Source organism: Manis javanica, chromosome 2, assembly GCF_040802235.1.
Source record: "Manis javanica isolate MJ-LG chromosome 2, MJ_LKY, whole genome shotgun sequence".
In the NCBI taxonomy this organism is placed as follows: Eukaryota; Metazoa; Chordata; class Mammalia; order Pholidota; family Manidae; genus Manis; species Manis javanica.
Window position 1 is genome coordinate 217602121 of NC_133157.1, and position 27489 is coordinate 217629609.

The following is a 27489-nucleotide window of genomic DNA, read 5'->3' on the forward strand; positions in this document are numbered from 1 at the left end:
ATATTTTTTCTATTTTATGACCTTTACTAACAGAGACTGATATCTTAAAATCATTATTGCCAAGCTAAAAAATAATTAAAAATCTCAGAAACTCAGAGAGCTTCTGAGTAGCATATGGAGTTCCAGTAAAAATAAATAAAGTTGTCTAAAATGTCCTATCTTCCTTATGATTGACTCCTTCTAAGAAAGCAGCATATAAACCCATAAATCTCAGTGCAAAATACATTAGAAATGTGAGCAGAATGCTGTGTGGACATAAGGGAAAGATGATATCCCTCTTGACAGGTTTGTACATGGCCCAGAGGTCCAATGATCAGAAAAGAAATCTGGAACAACTATCACTTCTGGTCAGTTGATAAAGGGATACAGTGACAGAGGGACGAGTTCTTTGACAGGTGAAGGAAGTGATGTTAGTACTACATGCAAAGATTTTTAAGCACCTGGGTAGAGAGATATGCTAGAGGTGTCCACTGTAGCAGTTTAGGGTCATACTCAGTCACCAAATAAAAAAAAAACTGCAAGCTTTGAATCGCTTTGATTTTCTTCATTGGTGCTAATTAGAAAGATTAAAGAAAAACACAAAAACAGATTTTTTGTGTGTTTTATATGTGATCAAGAATATATGGTAGTTAGTAGTGACTTTTTCTCCCTTAAAATAGGTATACATAGTTGTGAAATATTCCAGGAGGTATTATAGTGCCATATTCATATTTTTAATGTTGGGAGGAATTTAGTTCAGTGATTTCTGCCTAAGGACCGTTGTTTCAAGATAATTTGCCCCTTGCTTGTTTGGTTCTGTTCAAACACAGCTGTAAGTTCTTGCTTTCTATATTTGGAGATGGAGCGATGGCTAACATTAACCATCTGGTTGAGGGGTGTGTTGTGTGAGAGAAGGGGATATAGCAATGCATAGCTTGCTTCACCGTATGGCTTGGGAGTCATCTCTAGACTTTTCTATGTCTTGTATCCCTGCCCTGATCCTGACCCTTAACTCTTATCTGGCCAAATGTCTCACCTGATGGGTTCAGCCCCTGGCAGGTTCACTAAGGATTCAGTGAGGCTGAAAAATGACAACAGAACTTTCTTGGGGTAAAAGGGCTTATACTTGACTTTATTCTCACAGCAGTAGGTCGAGCACTAGAATTGAGTCTGAATCCAGCAGTCTGCATATCTGTAATGCACCTCCATCTCTGCCTCTGCCCAGGGTGGAGCTCTTCATACAGTGACTCAGTCAATATGAGCTCATTGCCAAAGGATGTGGATGCATTAGCCTAGCAGTAGGCTAATTACATAATCAAGTAGTTCAGGGTCAGGTGAGGATCCCGGCCATTAGGAACTTCCATTTTCCCCACACTCCATATGGTCAAAAGAGTCAATGATAACCTACATGAGTTTTCTATCAGTTTTATCAGATTAATGCCTCCTTTTTAGAGTTAATATTATGTAACACCCTCTGCAGTTCTATTAAATTCATAGATGATATAATCAAGCTACATACATTAACTTGAAAAATAAATGTAATGACCTAATAATAATATAAGAACAAACTTTATGGAATTAATTCATAATAAAAATAACACAATATTGAAATAAAAATATTTCATTACACAAGTGTCCAGCCATGACTCACAAAGAGACATAGTGAAGTAGTCATGTATTTGCATCTAAATTTAGATTTACCCTGAATGTAAGTTACAAATGTAATGATACAGGTGCATTCTCTCAGTGCCTCAAATATTATGAGCCTTGACATTGGTGACATGATTTTTTAAAATGGGATAAACTCTTGGAAATACTTATTAAAAGGGACAATCTTCCCTCATATTACACAGTTGCTTCCTTCCTGGAAAACTGCATGTACATTAAAACCTTGAAAAAATACTTTGTGCTTATGTGTAAAACTAAGTTCTAGGCTCAGGCAATTTCAAACATATTTCTCACCAACAAGAATGTTTGGAGGTGCATTCAAAAGTTACACATGACCTGGGGCAATTCTTCAAGTTATGGGACCTCACTGTGCATTCAGGATGTTAGCAGTGGTGGTCCCTCCCCACTAAATTGTAGCTGTGCCCTTCCCAGCCATGTGACAAATAAAAATTCAACCCCTCCCCCTATTCCCAAAGTGTCCTCTAGGGGTTGGTTTTGACTCCATTGAGAACATTCACCTATACGATCCACTGAAGCCAGGAATTATTTATATAAGCTCATTTCCATTTTTTTTTCTTTCAAGTTACATTACTGAAGGGGTCCCTTGTTAAGTCCCTATTAAAACAGAAAATTCATCTTTTCAGAATACATTGGTGGATTCTCAATGAAGAGTGGAGTGTGGATATAATGTACATTATCCTTTATGTGTTTATCTAAATTATAAACAACCTCAAACTTTCAGTGATTTATAACAACACATATTTTATTTTTCTTTCATTTACTGACCTGTGGCCCAGTAAGGGTTCTGCCAGGGTTTACTTAATTAGCTGTAGGCTGAAGCTTAGAAATTTGATCACTGGAACTACCACTGCTGCTGGAGAAAATTTTTTTATTGTGAACATTACTAGCAGCTTCTGATAATATGGTATTCAGTGAGAGAGTCTAATTAGTTTGGCTGAGAAAATCACTTTAGCTTCAAGGAATACTGGGTGTCTTGCCAATGGGTTTCAACCTCAGGCAAGTTCACTATGGATTCAATGTGACTAAAGTAATTGACAACAAAATGTTCTTTGGGGTGAAAGGGTTTATTACCCGGCTCATTCTCCCGGCGGCAGGTCAAGCATTAGCATCTCTGCCTCCGTGCATAGCACTGGGCCCAGCTCTCTATTGCCTACAGGTGTGGAAGCGGTAGCCTAGAAACAGGCCAGCTACATCATCAGGTGGTTTAAGTTCAGTGAGGATACTGGCCATAGGAACCCCAACTTCCCCATACTCCACCCCTCTAGGATACTTGCCTTACAATCTACACACTTTCAATTTTCTGCAATGGTCCCGGTGTGAGAAAGCTGGAGCACTGTAACCAGATTCCACAATAGCAACAGAGGATATCAACAACTTAGAGATAATAACAAAAATTAAGATACAACAAGATTTTGATAGAGGTAACAGAAATTATAATAATCCTTAGGCCAGAGGAGGTTCCTAATAACAAAAAATTGTAATAATCCTCAAGCCAGAGGAAGTTCCTAATCCACAAAGACTTTAGGGGTGATAAGACACATGTTTTCATGCCACCCAAATAGGCAAATCTTGTCCATCAGGTAGGATGCATGCAAGAGAGTGGTCTTGTGATAGGACTGTAGCAGGAAGGGGTCCCTTCAAGGTCTAGTATACCATACTTTTACTCTTTTCCCCATGGGAGTTACTGAAGGGTATATATATTATGCTACTGGGGGTGCATACACTGGCCATAATGATAAAATAAAACTCCGTGGTAAGATGCTCTTACCTTCTGGCCATTCAGGATATACTATTGTGACCTTTGGTGGACACTCTGCTGTTACTCCAGGAATACACAGGGGGCCAGCTTCCAGGCCTTGTCCCCAAGGTGCCAGGAGAGCCAGCCTTCGTTGGTCCATGTTTCAAAAGGTCTACGGCCACATCTACTCAGTGGAGTCTCCAGGGTTCAGTGCAGTTGGTGCGGGCAGCAAGATGTTATTCTGGTGGCAGAACCTTGGCTTCAGTGATTCTGCCTTGGTGTGTACTTGCAGTTGTATAGGGGAGGCAGCCATACGTGTTAACATGCCTACGGGGCTCCCTTTCGGGGTCTCTCATTCAAATGCTGTAGTATGGTCTATAAGTGGATGGACCATCTCTGCAGACTATTGGTATTAGTCACCTGCCGAGGCCCAGGCAAAGCTATGGGCAGGTGCCTAGCTTGTCCCCTCAGAACTGCTTTCACCACACGTATTCTCAGTCTGAACTCACCTGCAGTGGTTTGCAACCATAGACCCTGCAGGATATCAATCACCAAAATATACTCAGGGATAGGAGATATATACACAGTATATTCTTTTGGCGGTAGACATGCTATTTCCAATGGGATTTGGTCTTTTTCACTTTGATAGCCTTACCCCCGTATTTATCTATGATAGTGGGGGTCCTGAGGAACCACTCAGGGTTACCATGAATCAGTGAACATTCAACCCCTGTGTCTGCCAGAGCCAGAACATGTATGTTCACTGGGGAGCAATGGATAGCTATTTCAACATGTGACCTCCAGTCCCCTCCTGGTCTCTCAGGGCAGATAGCTTGACTTTCCCTTCAGTCAAACAGTGCTCTCCAACTGCCTTCTTGTGTGGGTTCAAGTGAAATTGGCTCGCTCTCTAGCAGGAAATCTGGCAAACATACAGGCCGGACTTGTGGCTCTGTCTCTGACCTCTGCCTCTTTGGTTTTAATGGCTGGAACTGCTGCTATGGTTTCAGCTGTTGCCATAGCTCCAGGAAGATCCTATTTGACTTCCCATCTAATTTCCTTCTATCTGCTCCTGTCCGTATTAAATCAACTCATATCTGGGTCTTTGTAGCCTTTGTGGGGCTTTTAAAATTCTTCTTGTGAATTGGGGATCAACAGAGGTGAGGCTTAGAACCTCACCCCCCCTGTTTTGAGAGAAATCTTCTGCATCCATGGATGTTTTGTTGCCCTTGTCTAGCTTGGATTAATACTTAGTCTATAGGCACAGACCTGATCATCTACATTTGCCCTCTTACAGCACTAAATTATGTTTTCTACCTTTATCTTGCATCTACCTACCACTTCAGCATTTTATTTAAAAAAATAAAAATAATAAGGGAGAAATGTGGGATTCACATATAAATCAAGTATAAAAATCAAATGAATAATCATATCTGACTTGATTGTTTATAGTTCATGATGCATGATCAAAACTGAAAGTTTCTGTGATATGACTGTCCTTGCACTGTTCACCATGTAAGAACTTATTCACTGTGTAAGAACTTGTTCACCATGTAAGAAATTGTTTGTTATGCTTCAGAAGATTGGAGACAGTTGAGAATTAGGCTTGGGGTTGATTAATGATTGTGCATTGAGTCCCCTATACAGAATTTTATTGTTGTTAACAACCATTTGCTCAATAAATATGAGAGACGCCCTCTCAAAAAAAAAATTCTTCTTGTGAGTAACAGATCTTATTTTTTTCTGGGTTCTCATTGCTTTAGCCTCTCCTAAGTCTGCTACTATACGTGTCATTTTGCTTAAGGAATGCCTTAAGTGAGGGGAAAGAATGGCTACTAGAGACTTAAAGAGGGATGTGGGAACCATTTGAAGCACAATATTTCTCATCCCAGTAATGAAAATCTCTTCATCTGGGTTATAATTCTCTGGACTATAGATGGCATTTCTCATGTCTAGCTTTTGTAACACTTGTTGGAGCTCAGCATATGTCTGCCATCTAACAGGGGAGGATGGTAGATCACCTGAATTGAGCCACACAGCACGAAGTGCAGCCCTAAGTCAATCGAGGAGGGAGTGACTTCCTGGGGTCTGATGTGCATTTTGTAATCGCTGCCTCAAGGCAGGCTGCACTGTCCGAGAAGGCAGCTTTCCCATCGTTAATCCCGACAGAACAATTCCATCCACCCCTCAGTCCCACAGACACAGGAGCCAAGCTGATATTGACTCTGAGGGCTTCTGCCTAAACCAGGAGCCCAAATCCACCAGCTCAGCCTGAGTATAGGGGCGGACCATAGAGTGCTCCACAACCTGGGGACGGGGCTGCTCCTCTCCTTGGGGAATTTTCAGTTGCTGGGTTTTTATTTTCTTTACAACCACTGGACATGCTTTCAACACAGGAGGAGCCAGTGCCTCTGGCACCACTCTTTTATCTTTCCCTAGCTTTTCCATTTTGGGGAATGATGGTACTTTTCTCTCCTCTCTCCTGAGTGTCTCTTCTGCCACAACTTTTATTTTTCCTTCTGTGCCTCGCCACAATGCTTGCTCAGTCTTCAGAAGCTCTCTTACCTTTACCTTAATGCTTTGCTGCTGACGTTCTCATGTCACTTCTGCCTGTGCTTCCCTCTCCCTCAGGAGTTTGCCTTTTTCTTTGATGGCCTCTTTTTCCTTTAGAGCACCTGGCAGCACTGCCATCTCATTCTGTAAGGAACAGTTTACTTTTTCAACAGTACTTTGCTGCCGGCGTTTTCAGGCTGCTTCTTCTAGCATCAATGCCATTTCCTTCTTCAGGGAATCTACAGAAGTTTGCAGCTCGCGTTCTTGTGCTGCTATTTCTTGGGTCTCTTCTGTAGATTTTTTTAATACTGTGAGAAGCAGCCAACCCCCAGTCTCCACTGCCTGACGAGCACTTTGTTTCTCAAAAGACTTATTTACTATACCAAGGGCCACTCTTATAGCCTCACGTGTTATTTTCATTTGCCTCCAGTCCTGGGCTGGGGCCTAGTCTTCTAGGAGGCAAGCCATTTCAGACTATATACCTACTGGGGGACAATTTACTGTCTCCCCATTTACAGGGGCAGCCTGCTGAAGCACCTTTCCTATAAGGACAGCCTGTCTTTTTCCTTGGTCCACAGTGTCCTGCTGACTATGCCAATTGCCTTGCCAATGGGTTTCAGCCCTGGACAAGTTCGCTATGGATTCAATGTGACTAAAGAAATTTACAGCAAAACATTTTTTTGGGTGAAAGGGTTTATTACCCGGCTTGTTCTCCTGGTGGTAGGTCAAGCACTAGCACTAGCGTCTCTGCTTCCACCCAGAAGCAGAATGAATGTCTTCTGAATAAGAGGAAATGAATATAGTTGTTTAAATTACCAAATCTCATTGAAATTGAAGCTTAAAGAGAAATACTTTGTTATTTTAACTCCACAGTGAAAAGTGTGATAAATATAAGTTTTACTTGCATGCAGTGTTGCATTTTGAAAGCTTGAGATCCAGTGTGGTACCCTGGAGAGAGGAAAAAGATGGTTCATCTCAATATTGCTTTGACTGTATTGTTGGTTTCTCCTACAGTGGGGACACTTTCTACTGTTCCTAATATAGAACAGTAAAAGTAGTTCTGTCACTAGTCTTGGGGAAGTCACATCAATTTAACCATAGGTTCTTCAGCTGCACACAAGACACACACACAATCGTTTTAGTAATATCTGCCTCTCGTGCTGTAAGGATCTCTGGATTATGTAAGGCAATACGATTGCGCGACTGTGGTTGACATGTGACATACTGCACAGTGCTGGCCCACAAAGTATCCATTCAACAGACGTTTACTTACTTTATGGTAGCTACCTTTTACTCTAACGTGGAATTGAGTGGCTATCTAAGAAAGTGGGTAGTGCATTTACAAAAGTTTGCCCAGATTGCTGGCGTTAAGGAGTTTAGGGAACCTGGTTCCTATAAAATCAGCAATAACTTTATTCAATAGGGTTCGTCCTCCTTTCTCGAAGGTCAAACCCTTCAGAACTACCAATAGGCTCGCCGACCCCGCGTTCTTTCCTTGGCTGACCACGGCCCCCTCCCTCTGGCCGTCAACCAACTGCCGCAAAGCCCCGCCTCCCAGGCCGGCCCTCCAATCGGCCGCGCGGTCCGGGCCCAACCCCGAGAGTCACGTGACTCGAGCAGGCCCACTTCCGGCGCGTCGCGGGCAGCTGACGTCGCCGGGACCGGCGTCGCGTTAGGGCTGGCCGGCAGCAGCGGCGGCGGCGGCGGCGGCGGCGGCAGTGGCGGCGGAGGTGATGGCAATGGCTGCGGACTCTGAGCGGGCTTGAGGGCTCGGGTCTGCCCCCTCCTGCACGACCTCGGGCCGACGCGGCGCTGCGGCCCCAGCTCTCTCCGTTCCTGGTCCTTCCCCGGCAGCTGCCCGGGCGGAGGTGGTGGCGGAGGCCCGGGCTGGCCGCCCTGGTCGAGCCCCGGACGGCCCGGCTGCTGTGCGGAGAAGAGGCCGAGTCGGTAAGAGGCGGCGGGGGCGGGGGCGCCTGGAGACCGCCTGGCCCCTGCCTGGCCGCCCTGGACGCCCCCGCGGTGGTGTCTCCCTCTGGTCCGCTCCCCTCTCGCGCCCCTCCGCAGAACTCGCCGTCCCTATTGTCTGGTTGCTGCCGCTCCCTCTCGCCTTCCTCCCTCCCTTCCTTACCCCCTGCCGAGGGCCAGACGACTGTCAAACCTGGAGGCATCTCCCGCTCCCCGCCAGCGCGGAGCCTTTCCTGTCTGTGTCTTGCCACCCCCCCAACACCTCGTTTCACGCCCCCCCCCCTTTGGTCCCGCGGACATTCTCTGACCATCGCTTCACTTTCCCGGTGTTGTTGTAGCTTCTTGCTGATTTTCCTCCCATTTGTCATGTCCCGCAACTTTCACCATCCTTACATATTTTTGCCAGTCTTTTTCACTTTCCTTCCTGGTTTTATTCCTCTTCGTCCTGTCCCCTTTTGTCTTTGTACTTCAAATTTGTACGCCCAATGGACTATCATACTTTATCGTACTCTTAATTCAAATCCCTCCTCCTTTCTTCCTTCTCTATCCAGGAAAAAAGGAGATCTTGCCTTTTCTGGTATCTCATCCTGAAGGAGATTATGTGTCTTAACTCTATCACTTCTATGGGTTCTAAGTTTGATAATAGAAAATCTTAGTGTAATTTGCAAACCACCCCTTAGGAAGTTCTTCCTGTCCAAGAACATCAGAGAAGGTTGATTAGATTTCTACGTATTTAAGTAACTGCCTTATATGTGGCACACTGACCAGACATCTTAAAAATATTCATACTTTTGTTCTTTTTACACCAAAAACCCTCCTCCTGAGCTTCCTGTTAACTCTAATGCACTAATCTGCTGTGTTGCCATGGCAGGAAGATATCCCCCACAATCATGAGTATTTAAATTTGTTTTTACATGTTTTATGGCAAGTATTGGTGTTCTTTTTTTCCCTTACCTATCACATTCTTTTAAAGAGGAAGAACAGTTGGTTTTATGTTTGCTGTTGTGTCTGTCCCTTTTGAATTGTGACCAAACCATTAGAAAAAAGGACGCTGTTGTGTGTTTTCTGTTTTAAACTGATAGGGAACATAGCCATATTAGTAATTCTAAATATCAGAAAGGTTTTAGGGATCTCTCCTCTCCCCTAATAACAGTAGGTTTGCATTCCTGATTATCTGTTATATTTTGATTAGGCTATTATCTGTTATATTTTGATTAGGCTATCTCAAAATGCATTCATATTCCTCAAGTACTAATTAGTGAAAAAGAGACTATCTCAGGTATGCGGGGTGCTCACTGTGGCCAGAAGGATAGAAAAAGTGCACGTGTCAGTGATGTAGACAGGAGTAGATACTCTTGTAGTTTTTTGTTTGACTATTGCAATCACTTTTATTGTCAATATGGGCATTGTCTGTATTAAAATAGAGTGGAAATAAATTCTCAGAGCTAAAAAAAAATCCTGATTGTTGCTTATTGAATGCTTAGTGGAAAGAAATTTCCTTTGCAATGTTATATATTAAATTAAAATAATTGAATCGTGTCAACAAGGTGGGAGATAATAGGTAATGAACAATCCTAATCACCAGAATTATTAAAATCACTAGCACAGAAGTTATGTCTCCTGCTACTTCCATCTTTGTGTGCTCTTTAGTGTGTTAGTGTTTTGTGTTATGAATACAAATAAATATTTGTTGAAACGTCATTGATTTATTCTCTTAAGAATTCCGGTAATCATATTCCAGAACACTCAGCTGTCTTGATTTTCCAAAGGCAGAAAATCATTTTCAGCTATTGTGAAGAATTTTCTTTGGTATTTTTGAGTTAAAATTTAGAGCCTTTTAGCCATTAGCAAGCTTTAATGCCCCTGTATTCTTTTCAAGGAGGGAAAGATGCAATTCCCTTTATTAAGAGACTTCTGTACCTGTTGACATTCTGGCATTATTTTCAATGTAATTATCAAGATTGCCTGCAAGTTGCACAGTACTTTACCTAGAGATAGTGGTAATCATCATACAAATTTCTTTAAAATATGGCAATTATAATAAAACTTCTCATTTAATGTTTTTAAAATTCTGTTTAATTTCCTGTGCATTTTATGCATTGTAATCTAATTTTTTCTTTCTCTTGAGGTAGTGAAAAGAAAATACTGAAGAATAGGATCTCAAGATGAGCAAAAAGCCCCCAAATCGTCCTGGAATCACTTTTGAGATTGGTGCTCGTTTGGAGGCATTGGACTACTTACAAAAATGGTATGGAAAATATGGAGCTCTTGACCTAAAGCACAATATCCTTACCCTTATATTTGTTGGTTAGTTACTGTTTTCCTAACAGTGGTAGAAGCATAATGTGTTCACATTTGAATACACATACTTTTTATTTTTTGGTTTTCTATGTTTCAACAGAATCTTTGCAGGTTTAGCATTTACGAACTATTTTTAGTCTGAATCATTTTAGTCATGATCGTTTTGGGCATTTGAAAACTGAAAATAATTACCTCGAATATGAGACATAGAGTATCACTACCCTTGTGTACCTTACCCTGGGCTGTTTGGCAGTGGGAGGGAGGGGACTAGTTCAGATAACCAGCTTCCCAAAGTTTGGATAAAACTTGATATAAATCTTGGCCTCTGTTAGAAGTGGTCTTTCAAACTGCAGAATATGTTGATTAACATAGTCACTATTCACTATCCCACCTAAAACCAAAATCCAATTTACCTCCTCCTCCTTCCGCAGAAACCAGTGGCCTTAAGGTAGGTTATTACTGTATTCTCTACTAAATAGGCAGTCCTTTCAAACCTTTTGTTTCTTGTTCTATTCTGGCTCCCTGTGCTAGGTGGTGAATTTAAACACCCCCAATATACTATCTGTTATACAAAGGTATAGGAAAAACCTGTTTCCTGGGATAAAACCACTACCTGGAAAGGAGAGAAGGGGAAACAACATGCAAGGATCACCAGACTGCTTTAGGAGTAATGCAGATATCTTCTTTTTCTTAAGGAATGCCTTCCTCATTCCAGTTAGCTGGCCTCTGATTTGGCTGGCTGGTAGGATTTCTCTTGTTCGCTTCTCAGTCCCCTGCCCTGAGGAGGCATTAGAGAGGTACCTCCATGGGAACAGTGCTTCCTCAGCTCTTCTTGAAGCCCACTTAGTTTGATAAGGGGTCTAATGGTTCATCAACTTCAGTATTTGTCTACCAGACTTTTTGACATGTTCTCTCATTATAGCTTCTTTAAAAACATAATGGGCATTTTGTAAATTTGCATTAAGCCAACTTCCTTAATTGGCATTGGTAAGCAGAGAAATAGTGTTTAGTCATGGTGTTTGACTTTATACCAGCCTGGGATTTTTTTTCTCTTAGCATCTAGTGTTAGAACTTGAGCTCATGTCCCTGACCCCCAGTTTAGTGGGCTCTGCTTTGGGACAGTTTGAAGTGGGAAGGCATAGTTATTTTGGCCCCATGACTCCGAAGTGCATTTCAGTTGGTAGTTCTGTTTCAAGGACTTGTTTCCCTCATCAAGTGGAAGGTGTACACAGTAGTTCTCAGGAGGGACTTAGGAAGCACCTGAGATCAAGCAGTGGCACCTCTCAGAGTCATGAAGCTAAAAATTATCTCCACACATTGCTGAATGTTCACTGGGGATGCTCTTGATTGAGAACTGCTCCATTAGACCATACAGCAGAAGATGGCCAGTTTAGTCAGTAATTGGTGGTTAATTTTTTTTTATTTGACCATAACAAGCTTTTTACTGTCAAGGCCCACTATGGAATCTCCATGTGATACAAGGGTGTGGGAAATTATACTTCTTCTTTTATGTTGATGTTAATTAATCTTAAGTTATTTTTTTCCTAATTAAAGTTGCTTTTTAAATCACTAGTTAATTCATATTAATATATATTTTTAGGCTTCCAAACTGACAAAGTTGCAATTGTACTCACTTCTAGTTTGAGAGAAGCACAAATTTATTAGTTCTCTTAGTGATTTTCAGAGGTATTAGCATAATTAACTTTGGTATTCGTGGAAAATTGATTTTTAGTGATTAAATTGACAATCCAAAAGAAAAAGATTATAAAAAAGAACTACTTTAAAAATCCAACCTGACTCTGCTTTCAGAGGATTTGGAATTTGAGAGAACAAATGAGAGTTGGCACTTCAGTTTTTACATTGTCTTGTGCTTTTCACTAAGAAATTCCTAAGTGCTTAGGTAGGGTGATAACAAGCAGATGTACTCATTGATGAAGTTTAGATTTAGTTTTAATGACTCCAGTAATAATGTTCTCTAAGTAAACATTCAGAAGTAGACTTACAAATATAGAAAACCAACTGGTGGTTGCCATATGGGCAGAGGGTGGGGTTACAGGACAAAAGGTGAAGGAGATAAAGAAGTACAAACTTTCAGTTAAAAAGTAAGCAAGTCACAAGGGTGGAAAGTATAGCATAGGGAATATAGTCAATAATGTAATAACTTTGTAAACAGATGGTATCATGGTATCTATTTTGTAATGTTTATAATTGTCAAATAGCTATATTGTGCACCTGAAGCCAATATAATATTGTATATCAACTATACTTCAATAAAAAAATAAGCATTAGCCAAAGTAATCACGTATGATAATCACTGAAACTTGTCAATTCGATTTTTTGCGAGTTCTTTTATATGAAGATTTTAACATTCTGCTGTAGTTGGTTCCTTGATTAGAAAATAATTGTTATATATACATATTCTAGGTAGTTGAAAAAAAGAATTTTCTTATTGTGACTTTGTTTATTAATGTCAGTAGTCTCAAGAACTATTAGGCTTGGGTGACCCTTTAATTTAGTATTAAAGTGCTTTACTGTTGGACAACTAATTAATTACTTGCTAAGATTTATTGAATTTTATAGGAGAACAAAAGTTCTATGAAACAGCCCACTTAACAGATTTTACTTCTGAATGAGATAATAAACTTCCATTTATTAAGGAAATATTCCATTTATTATTGGCCATTCTGTATTTCATGTAAATTCTACCAATTTTTGCTTTAATATCAAGTACCAATGTAGAAGGATTATTAGAGTGTTAAGAAATTTTAACCTTGTATGGAGCAAAATAGTTAATTACTGAAAATACATTGAAATAATTCCCCTGTTTCATGCCTCCTTCCCTCCTGTCACATTCTCTTCTGTTGCAATCATATTGAATGCTTAGTCTTCCACATGTATTCAGTTCAGTTGGGAAAGTATTGACTCTCTATTTGACATAATGCCTTTTGAACTATTGCAGGCATTGGCTAGGGAGGGATAAGCAGGAATGCAAATATTGCTTACTGTCTTTGCCCTTAAGACATTTACAATAAACACTATATTATTAACAGAACTAACTTACTGCATGTTGATACATTAGCTCTTAAGGAGAAATGCTCTTAAGGGAAACTTGTGGTAGTGGAGTACCCAGAACACCAATTTATCTTATATATGAAAGGTTTTTTCTGTATAAAAAAGGAAAACAATTTTTACTATTATATACCTAGCAATAAATGGATAAACTCTAAATTTACTGGGCAGAAATAAACTGAGGTTAAGCTCCCACTTCTAGATTTGGGGTAGATCTAATAGGAAGACTCACTCAACTTTTCTTAGGAAAAGTACAATATTACTCTTGAGAATACCTATCACTATCTTTAAAGTTCAGAAAGATATTTCATCCTTGAAAATACATTTTTAAGTAGTGATTTATTACCTTTTTGTTTTCAAAGTAACTTTACAGCTACATTAGAAAACTCTGTTGTTGTTGTTTTTTTACCAAAGCTATTGGTAAATAGTTTATTTACTAATACTAATAAATGGAGAGCCTGAGAAGCCGTTGAGAGGCTGGTCGTCTTCAGTTCCAGGATGTGGTTTTTGATCCTTGAGTCTGTTCTCTACTGACTAAACCTAACTCCTGCTGAGTAGTGTGGGTTGCTTTAATTAGAAAAAAAGTTTGTGGTTTTACTTCAAACATTCTGTTTAATTTCTTTCTCAACAGTTTTTTGATTTAAAAGTCTTCTAAAGGACTTTTAATATGTTAATGTTTACAGCTAACACAACCTTTTTCTATTTTATTTGCATCATATTTTCTACCACACCTGTGTACATCCAAACCTTGACATACCGGTTTTGTAATCTCTTGAATAAAGTGACATAATAAAAATGAAAATGGAGATAGGTTGTTGATACAGGAATGTATTTGGGGAAAGAGAAAGCTCAGAATTTAAGTTATATTGGAAACGCTGTAAAGAGATTCTGAAGACAAAAGAGGCAGATTTCAAATCAGACTTACTTTCTAAGCCTGTAAATATGGGTAAGTCCTTGAATTTGGTTGGCTTATTAGTAAAATGGGAGCAGTGTTACTGGCTTTTGCGTACAAAATTATTTTAAAGATCAAATAAAATAATGTATGTTTGCTTAAAATTCAACAAAATGGTACATCATCATTATAAAGCAATGAAGTAAATGCAACAGAAGAGGGAGGGTTGAAAAATGAATTTTAGAGGCTCTGAAGACTTAAAACTGTAAGTTTTTAAATGTGGTTTTAATGTGGACATGAGAAGGCTGGAATGTAGAGAGAAAATCACATCATTACAGTAAGCTACAAGCCATCTTTTTTGAGGTGATAATAAAATCTTCAGGTTTCTGCAGAGTTTTATCATTTATAGAGAATATTAAACTATATAATCATTCTGAATATTGTTCAGTAAGAATAATGATGAAATCAAACTGGTTTGGACTACTGATTTATCTTCTGCCTTTTGACTGAAATTAAAATAATCATCCTGTAATAATGATTCAGTTATGAAAACAAAACAAATCAATTGTTATACTCTGGAAATTTGAAGTCAATTTAAAACATTCAGATGAGTTAGTTATGCTCTTCCTACCTTTCTTGGAATATTTCTATATAATTCTCTTATAGATCTAAAGGAAAGAAATATGAAAGATTAAAAAATGAAGAGATGTCTCCAAGTATCAGAGTTTGATAAAACAATATAAATTTGAATTGGCAAATACTATTTCCACACATCGGGAGTTTTTAAACGGTATGAAATATTTGCAAATGTGAGTTTATAAAATGTTCATGGACAGAATGGGAAAATTGAGAAAGTTTAGATTGTGGAAGTAGAAATACCTTCTAATTTAAAAAGAAGTATGTATTTTCTGGAAAAAAAAGGTTTGCATTTTTCTATTTGGATTTAGCTCTTCAAAGGAAAACAATAGAGATAAGTTGTATGACTTCTGTTTGGAATAGCAAGTGCTTGTGAAAAGTAGTGTGCAGATAAAATTTAAAACCTGAAATTATATTTAAATTATATTAGGTGAGTTTGAAATTTGTAGAAACCTTAGGTGAATACTTTGAAAAAAGAATAATCTTTGGTTATATGAACGAAATCTCATCTTTTTGTATTGGGTTTTCCTGGATCTGTATATACTTGAAAGGTATTATCTTGCTCAGTGACCTCATAGAAGGTTTTGCTCTTATGTGCTTCCCTTCATTATACTGATACATTTCTTATAGAGTGTTTCTTATCTGGTCATATTTTTTGCTTATCCTAGTTTTCTTAAAAGGTGAGAGAAAAGGAACTGGAAGTCAGAAACTGTGGGTTCTCGTTGTTCTGCCATGAACTGTGTGATTTTGGAGAGTTACTTCTCTGCTTTAATGTCCTTAAAATGAGGGTGTAACATATTAGATGATCTTTCACATTCCTCAAATTAGAAACCCATCTAATCCAGATGAGATTTTTTAATCTCATTTTCAGGTAGGTAAATAAACAGACTTGAGGCAGAAGTAAGATAGATAAGGAGCAGAGGTCATAGATAGTTTGCTCAAAACTGCTGGTTACTAGGAGAGAAAATGAGTTGAAAAAATCGGAAGAGGTAAATAATTTGGAACAAAACTGCAGAGGTATGAAGTCTTTGTAGTACAGTGGTGTTGGGTAGGTTGTTATCCTTTCTCCAACCTACTCTCCAACTAATTTAAATCCTTTTTTGTTAACTGTTTAATTTTGAAATTACTTAGAATCACAACTGTTGGCTTAAAAAGTGTGTTTTTCCAGTAGGATATTCTAACTCACTAAATTTGCATATGGTAGGAATTCACTAACAGTAGGATAGAACATACTGCCCTGCAGTTACTTTGAGGTACTTCAGTTTTCTTGTTCTTAGTCTTTCTGTAACCTCCAACCCTAGATGGCTGGATAGTTGTTGGGGTTTAGGCCTTAGTTGCTAAAAACAAACAAAAAAAACCCAAAAGAAGAAAGCTATCCATGGCTATAGTTAATCATGGATCGACTATTAGGTAATGATTCAGGATTTATAGAAAATATTCCGTATATCACTTGAATTCTACAAGAAAACTATCAGGTAAGGGATGATCTTTACTAGTTGAGAAATGACAGATCTGAGGTTTGTGGATGTTAGCTCTTTTATCCCAGTTCATCTGACTAGAAAAACTAGTCAAGCCTCATAGCCTGGTTCTTTTGACTCCCAAGTCTAGTCATCTCTTTATTACCATTGCCTCATATATAGATGAGCCTTTGAGCCTTAGCTTCAGGAAGCAAATGGGCTCTGTGTTCACAGGCAACCTTAATTTCTGACTTTCCCTAGTGATATGTATTATTTCTGGTGTTTTAGAAAAGCCCTGACAGTCCAGCATGCCTGTGTCACTCTGTTCTGTGGAATTAGCTTCTGCTGAGCAGGTAAATTTTAGGCCTGTCCTCCCAAGCTTACCTTAGAATCAAACCTTCAAGCTGATGATTTCCTAACCTCCTTCATAAACATATAATTGTAAAGTCCAGGAACCTCAGGTTTATCGTGCTGTGGTGTGTGTGTGTGTGTGTGTTCATATAATGGGGGGTTAGACTAAGAGAGAAGACAGTTTTATTTGCTTCTCTGACATTTGGTTGAAGTCATAAAAGTGAACCATTGCATATCATATACCCATCCAGCTCCCTAATAGTTACATCCTTCCTGTTGAATATTATTTATTTTGAGATTTTACATTTGTCACATCATATTAAATAATGGTTTATTTTGTGGTAGGGAGTTGGTTAAAGCTACTCATTTGGAAATAATTTATCTGTGGGGGTAGTCCACTCTTCTAAAAATAATATTTTGCAATTCTAGTTTTGCTGAGTAGACAGAACTGTATCTGCAGATATTAGAGAATTTTTAATTTTGTTTTTAAATGACTTTTTTAAAGTAAGGGGATAATACTAATTTTAAGTTTTAAATATCTTTAGTATACTTTAAAAAAAGAGGTCTGGGGAAAGGTGATATTGGAAAGGTGACTTAGGTTTGCTGTTCTTCATGAGTCCTAGTTTTTTAGTATTCTTATATGACTTTATATTTGAAGAACTATTGACCATCCCTCATTTAACTTCCCACAGATCATTAGCATACAAAATTTTTTTTTAATTAAATTAAAAATTGATGGGAGGTATTACATTATTTAATTACATTAACTCAACTTTGAGAGAATTGTTGCAATAAAACTGAAGAAAATGTGGGTATTTATTGAATATTCAGTGTGTCTTGCAAGTCTCTTTCTCACTGACAAAAAACCAACCCTCTTCAGTTAAAAATGAGTATGTTTCTAGCACCTCATGGTTAGGTAAGGTTCTAAAGAATAAACTACTTGTATGAAATGATATACATACAAAGCTTAGCCCCTAAAAGGTGCCCAGCAAAGTTCATTGAATTTTGGAGGGTTGTAAAGAATGAACCCAAAAGTTTTAGGGGGTATCATGAAATCTGGTTACTTACAGAAAACTATGGCAAATGAATGTGACTTATGGGTTGGAAACTAAGCATAGGATGATATTTGTCAAACTTGATTAACACATTTAATTATATCTTTAAAGTCACATAGTTGTTTTTCTTAGTTCTGTAACAAATCATATCCTAAATTTCCTAATTTTTAAGTTTATATTACAACAGTTTTTAAATCATAAAAGTTAAGTTACTTCCTTTTCTCAGATTCTTTCACTTTAATTATATGTTGTTTCATACTTAGGCATAGTTGAAATATAGTGCAACTTTTGAGAAATTTTAATAATAAGACAAAAGAGCCTTTCTGCATTGCTCAGTCCTTCTGTGCGTTGGATGATGTTTTACTTTGTACAGTATTAAAAAAAGCTGTTTTCTATACTCTCTGGGCTAATGAAAACCACCTTCAGGTATTTGTTTATATCAAAAGCAGAAGGTTAAAATTAAACTTGTAAAGAAAATAACCAATATTATTTGATTTTCATACTGTTATTTTTATCTGTTTTCATACCTCTTTGTAAGAATCCTCTTTATCTGAAACACTGCATTAAGTGTGACAAGATGAAAATCATTATTGGCAAGATGTAGAATATATATTGATCACAAGCAGTCTTTAAGGACAGACAAACCTCAGTTCAGGGATCCATCATGTATTACCTGTACTAACTTGAGCAAAGTTACTTATCCTTCCAGAGCCTCTTTTATACATCCCTTTAATATTTGGGAAAAATAATACACCTGATTCAAAGGCTGTTGGAATATTAAGCAAGACAATGCATATTAAGAGCTTATGAGTTTTGCCACATGATGGACACTTAATAAATGTTAGCTTTAATTATAATAATAGCATGAATATTAGCTATTCTGAAAAAGTACTGTTTAGTGGGAGAGGCGTCAATGTAAATTCTTGAGACTTTAATCAGTAGGTATATAAACAGGACTATGTGTAGTAGTGAAGTAATTTTTTAAATGCTAAATATTAAGAAACAAACTGGGTGGGTTAAAACCTGCTAGTTTTAAATTTTGTGACAAAACTAAGTAACAAAGAGTTTGGTCATGTTAGTCTGAACAAATTATATGAAATACAAAATACTGGCGGCCTCTTTTTGGTAGAGTAGGAAAGGAATTCTTGCCAGTCTGGTAATTCTTATGGTGGGAGATAGTAATGAGTGAAAAGGCAGCAGTACAGGCATTTTGATTTGCTTAGAACTGACGATGTGAATGAATGTAGGCACGTCAGGAGTTTAGGTACTAATGAGGTAGAGAGGAGGAGTTTCAAACCAGTGATATGAAATGAAACGTTAATTTCAAAGGTGATTGCCACATGGTTCTAAAGGAAAATACACAGGTCACTCTGACCGTAGCTCTTCTTTACTGCATGGGTTGTGAACTGTAGAAAGCAGGGTGGTCTGGTAGCTTGTACTTGTGTCCTGCAGATAAATGGGTCTGAAAGGAGGACCTGAGGGATAATGTGACAAAACTCTTAGAATTCAGTGTTGGAGAAGGTATGATTTTGACATAAAAACTATCATCTGAATGTTCTTAAAATGCTAGATTCTTTTGTATTTATGCTTTATTTTGGAATATCAAGTTTGAATTAATCAAAAGGGTTTTGTTTTCCGGGTGTTAATTCTTAAAAGTGTGAGGAGGAGAATTTTTGGCCAAATAATAAATGATGAAGAATGTAATCCAAAGCGAACATAATATTCTTATAACAAAAATCAGAAGGGTTTTCAGTGTTAATTCTTTTTATTTTTAAAAAATTTTGGTATTATTAATGTACAATTACATGAGCAACATTATGGTTACTAGACTCCCCCTTTTATCAAGTCCTCCCCACAAACCCCATTACGTCACTGTCCATTGGTGTAGTAAGATGCTACAGAATCACTACTTGTCTTCTCTGTGTTATACTGCCTTCCCCGTACCCCCCCCACCTGCCCCCTGCTACATTATGTGTGCTAATCGTAATACCTCTTTTTCCCCCTTGTCCCTCCCTTCCCACCCATCTTCCCCAGTCCCTTTCCCTTTGGTAACTGTTAGTCCATTCTTGGGTTCTGTAAGTCTGCTGCTGTTTTGTTCCTTCATTTTTTTCTTTGTTCTTATTCAGTGTTAATTCTTAAAGTATGAAACAAATTAATATGCAGAATCTAAAAGCACTTCATCTAAAAATATAACAATACTAGGTGATGTAGTTTAATCCATGATTGAATAGATGAGAAAACACTTTTGAAAATTATAAAGTATAATATAAATTTAAAAGCAAAAATATTTAAAATGTTAGTAGGTTATAAGAATATTATGTTTGCTATGGATTATATTCTACATCAATTTTTATTATTTGGCAAATAATCCTTCTGACAGTCTATGTAAGGAAATTCTTACCTTTGTATTTCTAACTCTTCTAATACGTTTCAGTCATTTTTTATGACATCATGTTACAGTTTCTTGCTTATGAAGTTCTTAACCATAAAATAGGTTTGAGTTATTAATCCTAACTCCCTAAATTTCTGCTAACATTAGATTATGTTTAAATCATATTTCAAGCATTTCATATTTCATCCTTTGAAGAATGACTTTCTCCAGGAGAACATCCAATTCAGGTTCTTCCTGTGCGCTGCTGTAATGTAGGTCTACTATACTAGCTGTAACATTATATCGTAATTGTGTTCATTTGATTATCTTCTTCTCGTCCTCCCCTCTGAATTTGAAGTTTTGATTGGAGTAATATCTTACTTGTATTTGTCACTTTATTCCTACTTTAGTGTCTGGCACACAGTGAATTAGAGACTCAGTGTTTATTGAGTTACGTGAAACAAATGTGGAACTGTTAAGTATACATTAATGAGAAATTTTGTCTTACCAATATAAACAAGAAAATGACTGTTATTTAAAATACATAATTTGCATAATTTATTGTGGCACTTTTAAAAAATACTTTGTCTTTTGATTAACGTGGCACTTACTCAAATGATTAGTTAAAACACAGAGTGAATTCTGATGGACTTCAGGACATTTGATCATGTTGTCTGGCCTTGCTCAGTGGATTGTAACAATGAATAGTTAACAACTCTGCCCTGTGGCTTACATGCAGGAGAAGGTAGGCCATACGTATATCAAGGAATTTTTCTTGTCGTTTCCTCATGGTTGACTTTTATCAATACAGGTAAAAATCTGGATATTTCAAACTAGATGACAAATCAGAATGGGTTCCCTAAATTCAAATAGTGTTTGTTTTATTGATACTACATTGAATAGAAAAGTTTTTTTTAAGTCTCTCAGATTGTAGTTCTGACAGAGCTGCATGCTCATCATTTCTTTCTTCCTTCTAAGAATAATGGAGCACCTATAGTTTGAGAGTTGCTACATGATCTTGCCAAATTTTTTTTTGATCATGAACCCCTTTGAAAATCTAAAGTTGAAAACCCCTACCTCAAGAGAATATTTATATACATCTATACCAAACACAGAACATTTTGCATAGAGCCTCCAGAAATTATGGTCTTCTGACCTAGTGGGTGAGGCAGGACCTGTCTGTGTAGAATAGTTACTAGTGTGAGCCAGTATAGGGAGTTGTCTGTAATGGTAACTCCCACTTTAGGAATCTCATGCTCTCTTTATGTTTTAGCAGTACTCAAAGAGTTCATATTATAAGGGAACCAGTACAGTGTATTCAGTGTATATCTAACTTCTTTGGACAGCATATGGTTCTTATTAAATTGCAGGTTTATTCCAGAACCCATAGATAATTTGCTACTTTCTGAACAATGTTGTGCAAATGGGAGGTACCAGTGACAGTGTTAAGTTCCTGGTGTAATCAGATGAAGCAGTGAAGCCTTCTGAGTTTAGAGAAGGTGAAACAATTTTTATTCTTGTTAAAGCCCTCACTTTATTCTGTAGTTATAGCCACAGTTTAACTTGACCATTAGTGGGCCTTGATCACACTGATTCAGAAAGGCTTCTAAAAAATCCCTTGAGAGACTTACAGTAGTAGAATTGCATGTATGAAAATTCTGTTAAATTCTGAAAGAATCACTGTAAAGTCTCCTCAGTATTTCTGAATGCTGTTTATTTCCATTAAGCCTCAGAATCAATTTTAGAGTTGGATCATCTTTCTTTTAGCTTGCGGAGAGTAAACTCTGCTCTGTAGAGTTCAAGTGTAAAAGACAAATGAGAACAAGGTAAAGCCACAGCAATGGCGGCAAGCCCCACTTTTCTATACAAGTAAATATCATTTAAGCAATGCCTGCATTTTGAAGTGAGATTGTTATAGAGAAGATAATGGAAATTTTACGATATTTTGTAGTAACAAATGATAAGGGGTAGCAGATTTCTGTGAAGAATTTTGGCATTGAGAAATCATACTTCTAGTGAAGTTGCCTTCTCTCCAACTCTTTCTTCTGAACCCTTGGGAAATCCAGCTATGGTATTTTCTTTTTTTTCTTAAGCCTAATTGTTTTAACTATGAAACCTGTCTCCCACTTCTCAGCACTTTTCCCAAATTATTCATAAATGTCTGAGAGTCAGCCTAATCATTATTCCTTACTTTAACAGCTTTCCATGACTCAGCCTTTAAAAAAAAATAGCAAAACAGTAACATTACATCTTCCAAATTCAGTAAGAAAAATCTTACATTCCTTTCACACTCAGTTGTAATAAAACATAAATTGTACATTAAAATAATATTGCTGTCTTTGAAGAAAGAGGCATTTAGGGACGTATTTGTAAAACAGTATTTTTCATTCACTGTATCAAAGCATTATTACTATGGGCCATCTTTGAGAACGGGAAAATCATCTCAGTGTGTAGAATTATACACAAATTGCCATTTTATGCAAAGATCTTAATGTTAGGATTTTTTTTTTCTCTAAGGTGGAACTGATAACCAAATTAACAACAAACTTAAAGGGATTCCCTGTTGTTTGTAGAATGAAGGGTCATTTTACTAGTTTGCTTTTTTAAAAACCTTTCGTTTGACCTAGTTAACTAGTCCCATCTGATGTTCTGCTGTTTTCCTTTATTCGCCTTACTACTTGTCATGTAGTCTGGCCAAGGGGAACTGTTTCCTTAAAGAACCCCTCCAGTCTCTGAAGTCTTTAAGGACAGAAACCACATTCTGTTTGTCTCTGAATCTTCATTGTCTGTCTTTGTCTCACATTGAATTACATGATAGTGTTAAGTAAATAAACACTGATGGAATAAATGAAAGTGTATATACTTTACCTTTGTACCATGTTCATTAAGTCTAAATCCTAGAAATCCTGTAAGACCAACATAGATTATGTCTCCCAAGGACCTTCAGTGAAGTCTCCAGTTTGCTCTGAACTACTACTAATAGCATCTTATATAAAATTTTTGTATATACTTACCAGTTTACTAAATATGATATACCTACTTTGATTCGGGTCTCATCCCATTTCTCCTATAGGTTTCTGTGCCAGTTACATTGGGCTTTGAATATTCTATCACATGTCTCCTCCTAGACAGTCTTCATCTGTTAAATGGGAACTGTGATATCTGTACCCTGAATGGCTACCAGGATCTAATGAGATAAGGTATATAAAGAACAGTTGATAGTCAGTAAGAAAAGAACATAGAGCATAACAAACATGTGACTCTTAGTAAATATTCTGTTTCTTTTCTCTGTCATCTGACTGCAAGCTAAGCCTCTTGAAGGTTGGAGTTTTTGTTTCCTTTATACCTACCAACAGTGCCTAGCAAATGCCTTAATCTTACTAGATGCCCAAACATACGAATGAATGAACAGAAATTTGGACACTCTTGACAAGTAATATTTAGGAAAACACCTTTAAGATTCAAAATTTGATTAGTAAACATTATAAAAATTAACATAGTTTATCTTGGGAATTCATGTTACTCGTTTTTAACTATAGGCCTTCATCTGAATTTTACCTTATCAATTTCTAAATATTTATGTGAAGAGTATAACATTCTGTCAATTATCTTGAAGAAGTTCTCCAAAATATAATTTTTAGTCTGGTTGTTGCATTAGGCATCCTGTCAACGAACAGAATCTGAAATATTTTAGGAATATTACAAGTTACTTAAAAATCCAATCCAGATTTAAATTTTTTGAACTCAGATTCTGATTCTTGGCTGATTTCAGTCATTTTATGAAAATAAAAATGTGTTTGACTCTGTTTCTGTGGACTATTCTCACTTTGAGAAATGTCCAAGTAAAGAGAGTTCTGTACATTTAGAATTTGAAGGAACTGAGAGACTAAACTCTAATTTTTTGTTCAAAATTAAAAAGATTGTGATAAACATGCGTGGTTAGAAAGAATTTTACCAATTTTTATAATAGAAAATGTCTTTATAGTAGTTAAGTGGCTAGTGAATGTTGAAAAATAAAGGACACCTCCATTTCTAGCCTTCCCTTAATGCTACTGACAATTTTTATGTTTTAAAAACCACAGCACAGCAGCACAACCTAGTCAGAACAATACTACAAAAGGCAAGCGTTATTGCATTTATTGTAAATGGGTGGGGTCCGCGTGTCCACCTCAGGGCATATGTTTATCCACTAGGTTTTCTATTCTTACATGCTTTCTTTAACAATGTTTCCTCACCCACACCCATTTTCCAAAAAAAGACTGAAAGTAAGACCTGACCTAAGGTTATGATTGGGATGACAGCCTTCTTAGTTGTGAAGAAGTATGCAGATTTTCTTTCTATCACATCACCTCTTATTCATGCTAATCAGTCCCCGAGTGACCAGGGTGTGCCTGTTATGGCGCTATATGCTGAGGGATACAAAGATGGACATGACTCAGTTACTGCCTGAAGCTCACAGGCCAGACATGCTTCTAAATCATGTTCCTTAGATCTCTACTTTCTTGAGAAATATGAGAAATGTTCCATAATGAAAGGGTTACTACACCAAGTTTGGTAATAGTGAATGTTTTATTTCAATCTTGTTAAGGGACCAAGAATTCTTTCAATAAAGAAAGCAGTTTAACTTTTTAAAGTTCAGTATTTTCCTAGTTAATTTGACGATAGGACCCTCTTTTGGGTCACACACATTAATGTTTCAAGGGCTCTGAACACACTACTGCATCCAGTTGAGGAACCTTCCCCACAGGTGGTCATGGTGAGATGGATGCAGCCAGAGTGGGGGTGGGGTGGGGTGGGGTGGAGTGGTGGTCTTAGGGAAGTCTTCCTATTAAACCAGATCTTGAATAGTGAGTATACAAGGGAAGAAAGGGCAGCCTAAGGCTAGGCAGAGAACAGAATGTACAAAAGAAGGAATGTTTTGACAGCATAATGTGAGGAAATTGCAAGTAGTTCGGTATCATTAAACCAAAATGAAGAAAGAAGCTATACTAGAGAAAGAGGCAGGGCCCTCTGAATGTGTCAAAAGCCTTGAATAGTATGAGTGACCTATAAAGCAGGTAGTGAACCAATTTCTAAATTTCACAGTTATGTAAGTTCTATTGTGCTTTATAGTTAAAGCTAATTTTCCACAAGGAAAAGAAAATCGCAGATTTATCAAACCCTAGCAAAAATATGAGATAAACCATTATGACTGAATCATCCATTAAGTGCTGCTATTGAATTCTTAAGGTTATTTAGTGATATTTAAGAAAATGTGAGTTCTGTGTGAACATTTAATATAGAACATTAGGAATGATGAAGCAACTCTCCTTGCTAAAAGTTTCAAGTTAACTAATTTCTTTTTTGGAATTAATCATCGGAGAATCATCACACATGAAGACAGAACAATGTAATGTTATTTTTATATTTTTAAATACAAGGTTTAACTGAGCCTTCCCTACCAATCATTGATGCTTATTATAAAATACTGGAAATTATATGATAAAAAATAGAAAAAAAGTACTTTTTTGCTACATAGAGACAAATGAACATGTTGGTATTTTTTGCTAGACAAGTTTATTTTACATACTTAAAATTCTGTTGAACACTGTGCCACTTCTTTTTTACATTTCTCCACATAAATTTTTTGCAAATGCCACATTTAAAGACTATATAATACTCTATTTAGTAGATATACCATTGTTTGTATAGCTGTAGACAGTCTTCAGTTTTTCTAGGCATATTTTTAGGTGGTTTCTATTTTCTTTTGTATATGTAGTTCTACAATTAGAATTATTGGGTCAAAAAAATGGGAATCTGTTTAAGGTTCTTGAAGCATGTTATCAAATTATTTCCCAAAATAGTGCAGTAATTTGTATTTCTCAGTGTATAGAGAACAGTCATTAAAAAAAAGAAGACTAGGTATTGAGAACAGTCGTTAAAAAAAATGGTAAAGCAAACTTTGTTTTATTTGGTAGTTCAAAAATATGGACCTATATTTTTTTATTTAGTTTTAATGGTAAGCAGTATTTCAGTTAAATCCTCCTTGTTAATACTTCGTGTAAACAAATCTAAGAATTTTCTCTTGATTCGAAGCTCCTTTTTAAATTTTGAGGTATCCATCACGAATTGAAAAAATTGACTATGAGGAGGGCAAGATGCTGGTCCATTTTGAGCGCTGGAGTCACCGTTATGATGAGTGGATTTACTGGGATAGCAATAGATTGCGACCCCTGGAGAGACCTGCATTAAGAAAAGAAGGGCTAAAAGATGAAGAAGATTTCTTTGTAAGTAGCAAGCCTTTTCATTTTGCTTGATTTGTAATGATATATTTTAAAAGGAATTCTGATCAGTTTTGCAAAGCTTGTTTTTATTCAGGAAAGATTACTTATTTTACATGGCATTGACCTTAAAAGTTGTTTAAAATAGGATTTTAAAGCTGGAGAAGAAGTGCTGGCTCGTTGGACAGACTGTCGCTATTACCCTGCCAAGATTGAAGCAATTAACAAAGAAGGTATGTGTTTGAAATGATCTGAGATTTAAAATGGTATTAATAGTAATTTAACTGTTTTCTAATTTTAATTAATATATCTAAGTATTAATGTATGTAGCTGTTTCTTTGTTTTATACTTTGCTTAACGAATTTCTTGCTAATACTCTTTTTTTTGGGAGCATTTGTCATGCATTGTAGAGAGTAAGATGATACATGATATACTTAATGCTTAATAAACTACTTAATATAGTAGAGGTAAATAGTTTAAGATTTTTCAGCTTTTTGTTCACAGGTTTATATTATATGCATTTTATTTCTACTTTGTTTTCAGCTTGTTGGCTAAGTTGTTCCCATGAGCATATCAACCAGAGTGTGAGAAGTTAATGATATAGGGAAATTCAAATCAGTTCAGCTTGGAAGCAAAATACAGTACAATATTTTCAGATGAAAAAGTATGGAACTTAATCATTTTGGGGATTTCCTCTATTGCATCTTTCCCTTGCCCCTGTTTTCTTAATTTCTATAGATTATTGAGAGTTAATTTTTTGCAAAGCTTTTTGTAGTATCTACTATTGATACTGAGTACAAGTTACTGACTGATCAAAAATATTGGCAATAACCCAGAAAGCAAGTGTGTCAGTGTGGCATAAGATGAGTAAATCTGTTGGACAGATGACATATTTAAGAGAAGGAACTTTGTAGACTGATTAATTTGGAAAGACAGGAGAATTAATATTTAAATTAGTAGTGGAATGTGCTTAAATGTTTTTAAAATTTGTTTAAAATCTCATTTAAAATAGTTGTGAAAACTTGTAAGTATATTTTACAAGTTGGTAATAATGTATTTGTTTTTTATTAAAGCTATTTCTTAAACTTGATCACTCATTCATTCTTTTTACTAAAAAAAAAAAAACACACATTGAGTGGCAGCTTCTTTGCAGGAAGGGAATTTAAGATGACCCTT

General features: G+C 36.9%; 1 protein-coding gene across 12 annotated transcripts in view; it reads left to right on the forward strand.

Annotated features, from left to right (window-relative positions):
• The first annotated feature begins 7619 nt into the window (after positions 1 to 7619).
• Positions 7620 to 27489, forward strand: part of PHF20L1 (PHD finger protein 20 like 1) — an 85768-nt gene continuing 65898 nt past the window's right edge. For 5 of the 12 annotated variants that reach the window (XM_037020719.2, XM_073230156.1, XM_037020716.2 and 2 more), the window contains exons 1-4: positions 7622 to 7903; positions 10054 to 10169; positions 26148 to 26319; positions 26462 to 26546. In XM_037020719.2, the coding sequence (XP_036876614.2) occupies positions 10087 to 10169; positions 26148 to 26319; positions 26462 to 26546 (340 nt within the window). In that variant the 5' untranslated portion in view covers positions 7622 to 7903; positions 10054 to 10086. Of the gene's footprint in view, positions 7904 to 10049; positions 10170 to 26128; positions 26320 to 26461; positions 26547 to 27489 lie in introns of those variants that run through there. The other 7 variants (XM_037020714.2, XM_037020717.2, XM_037020720.2 and 4 more) reach the window with 5 other exon arrangements.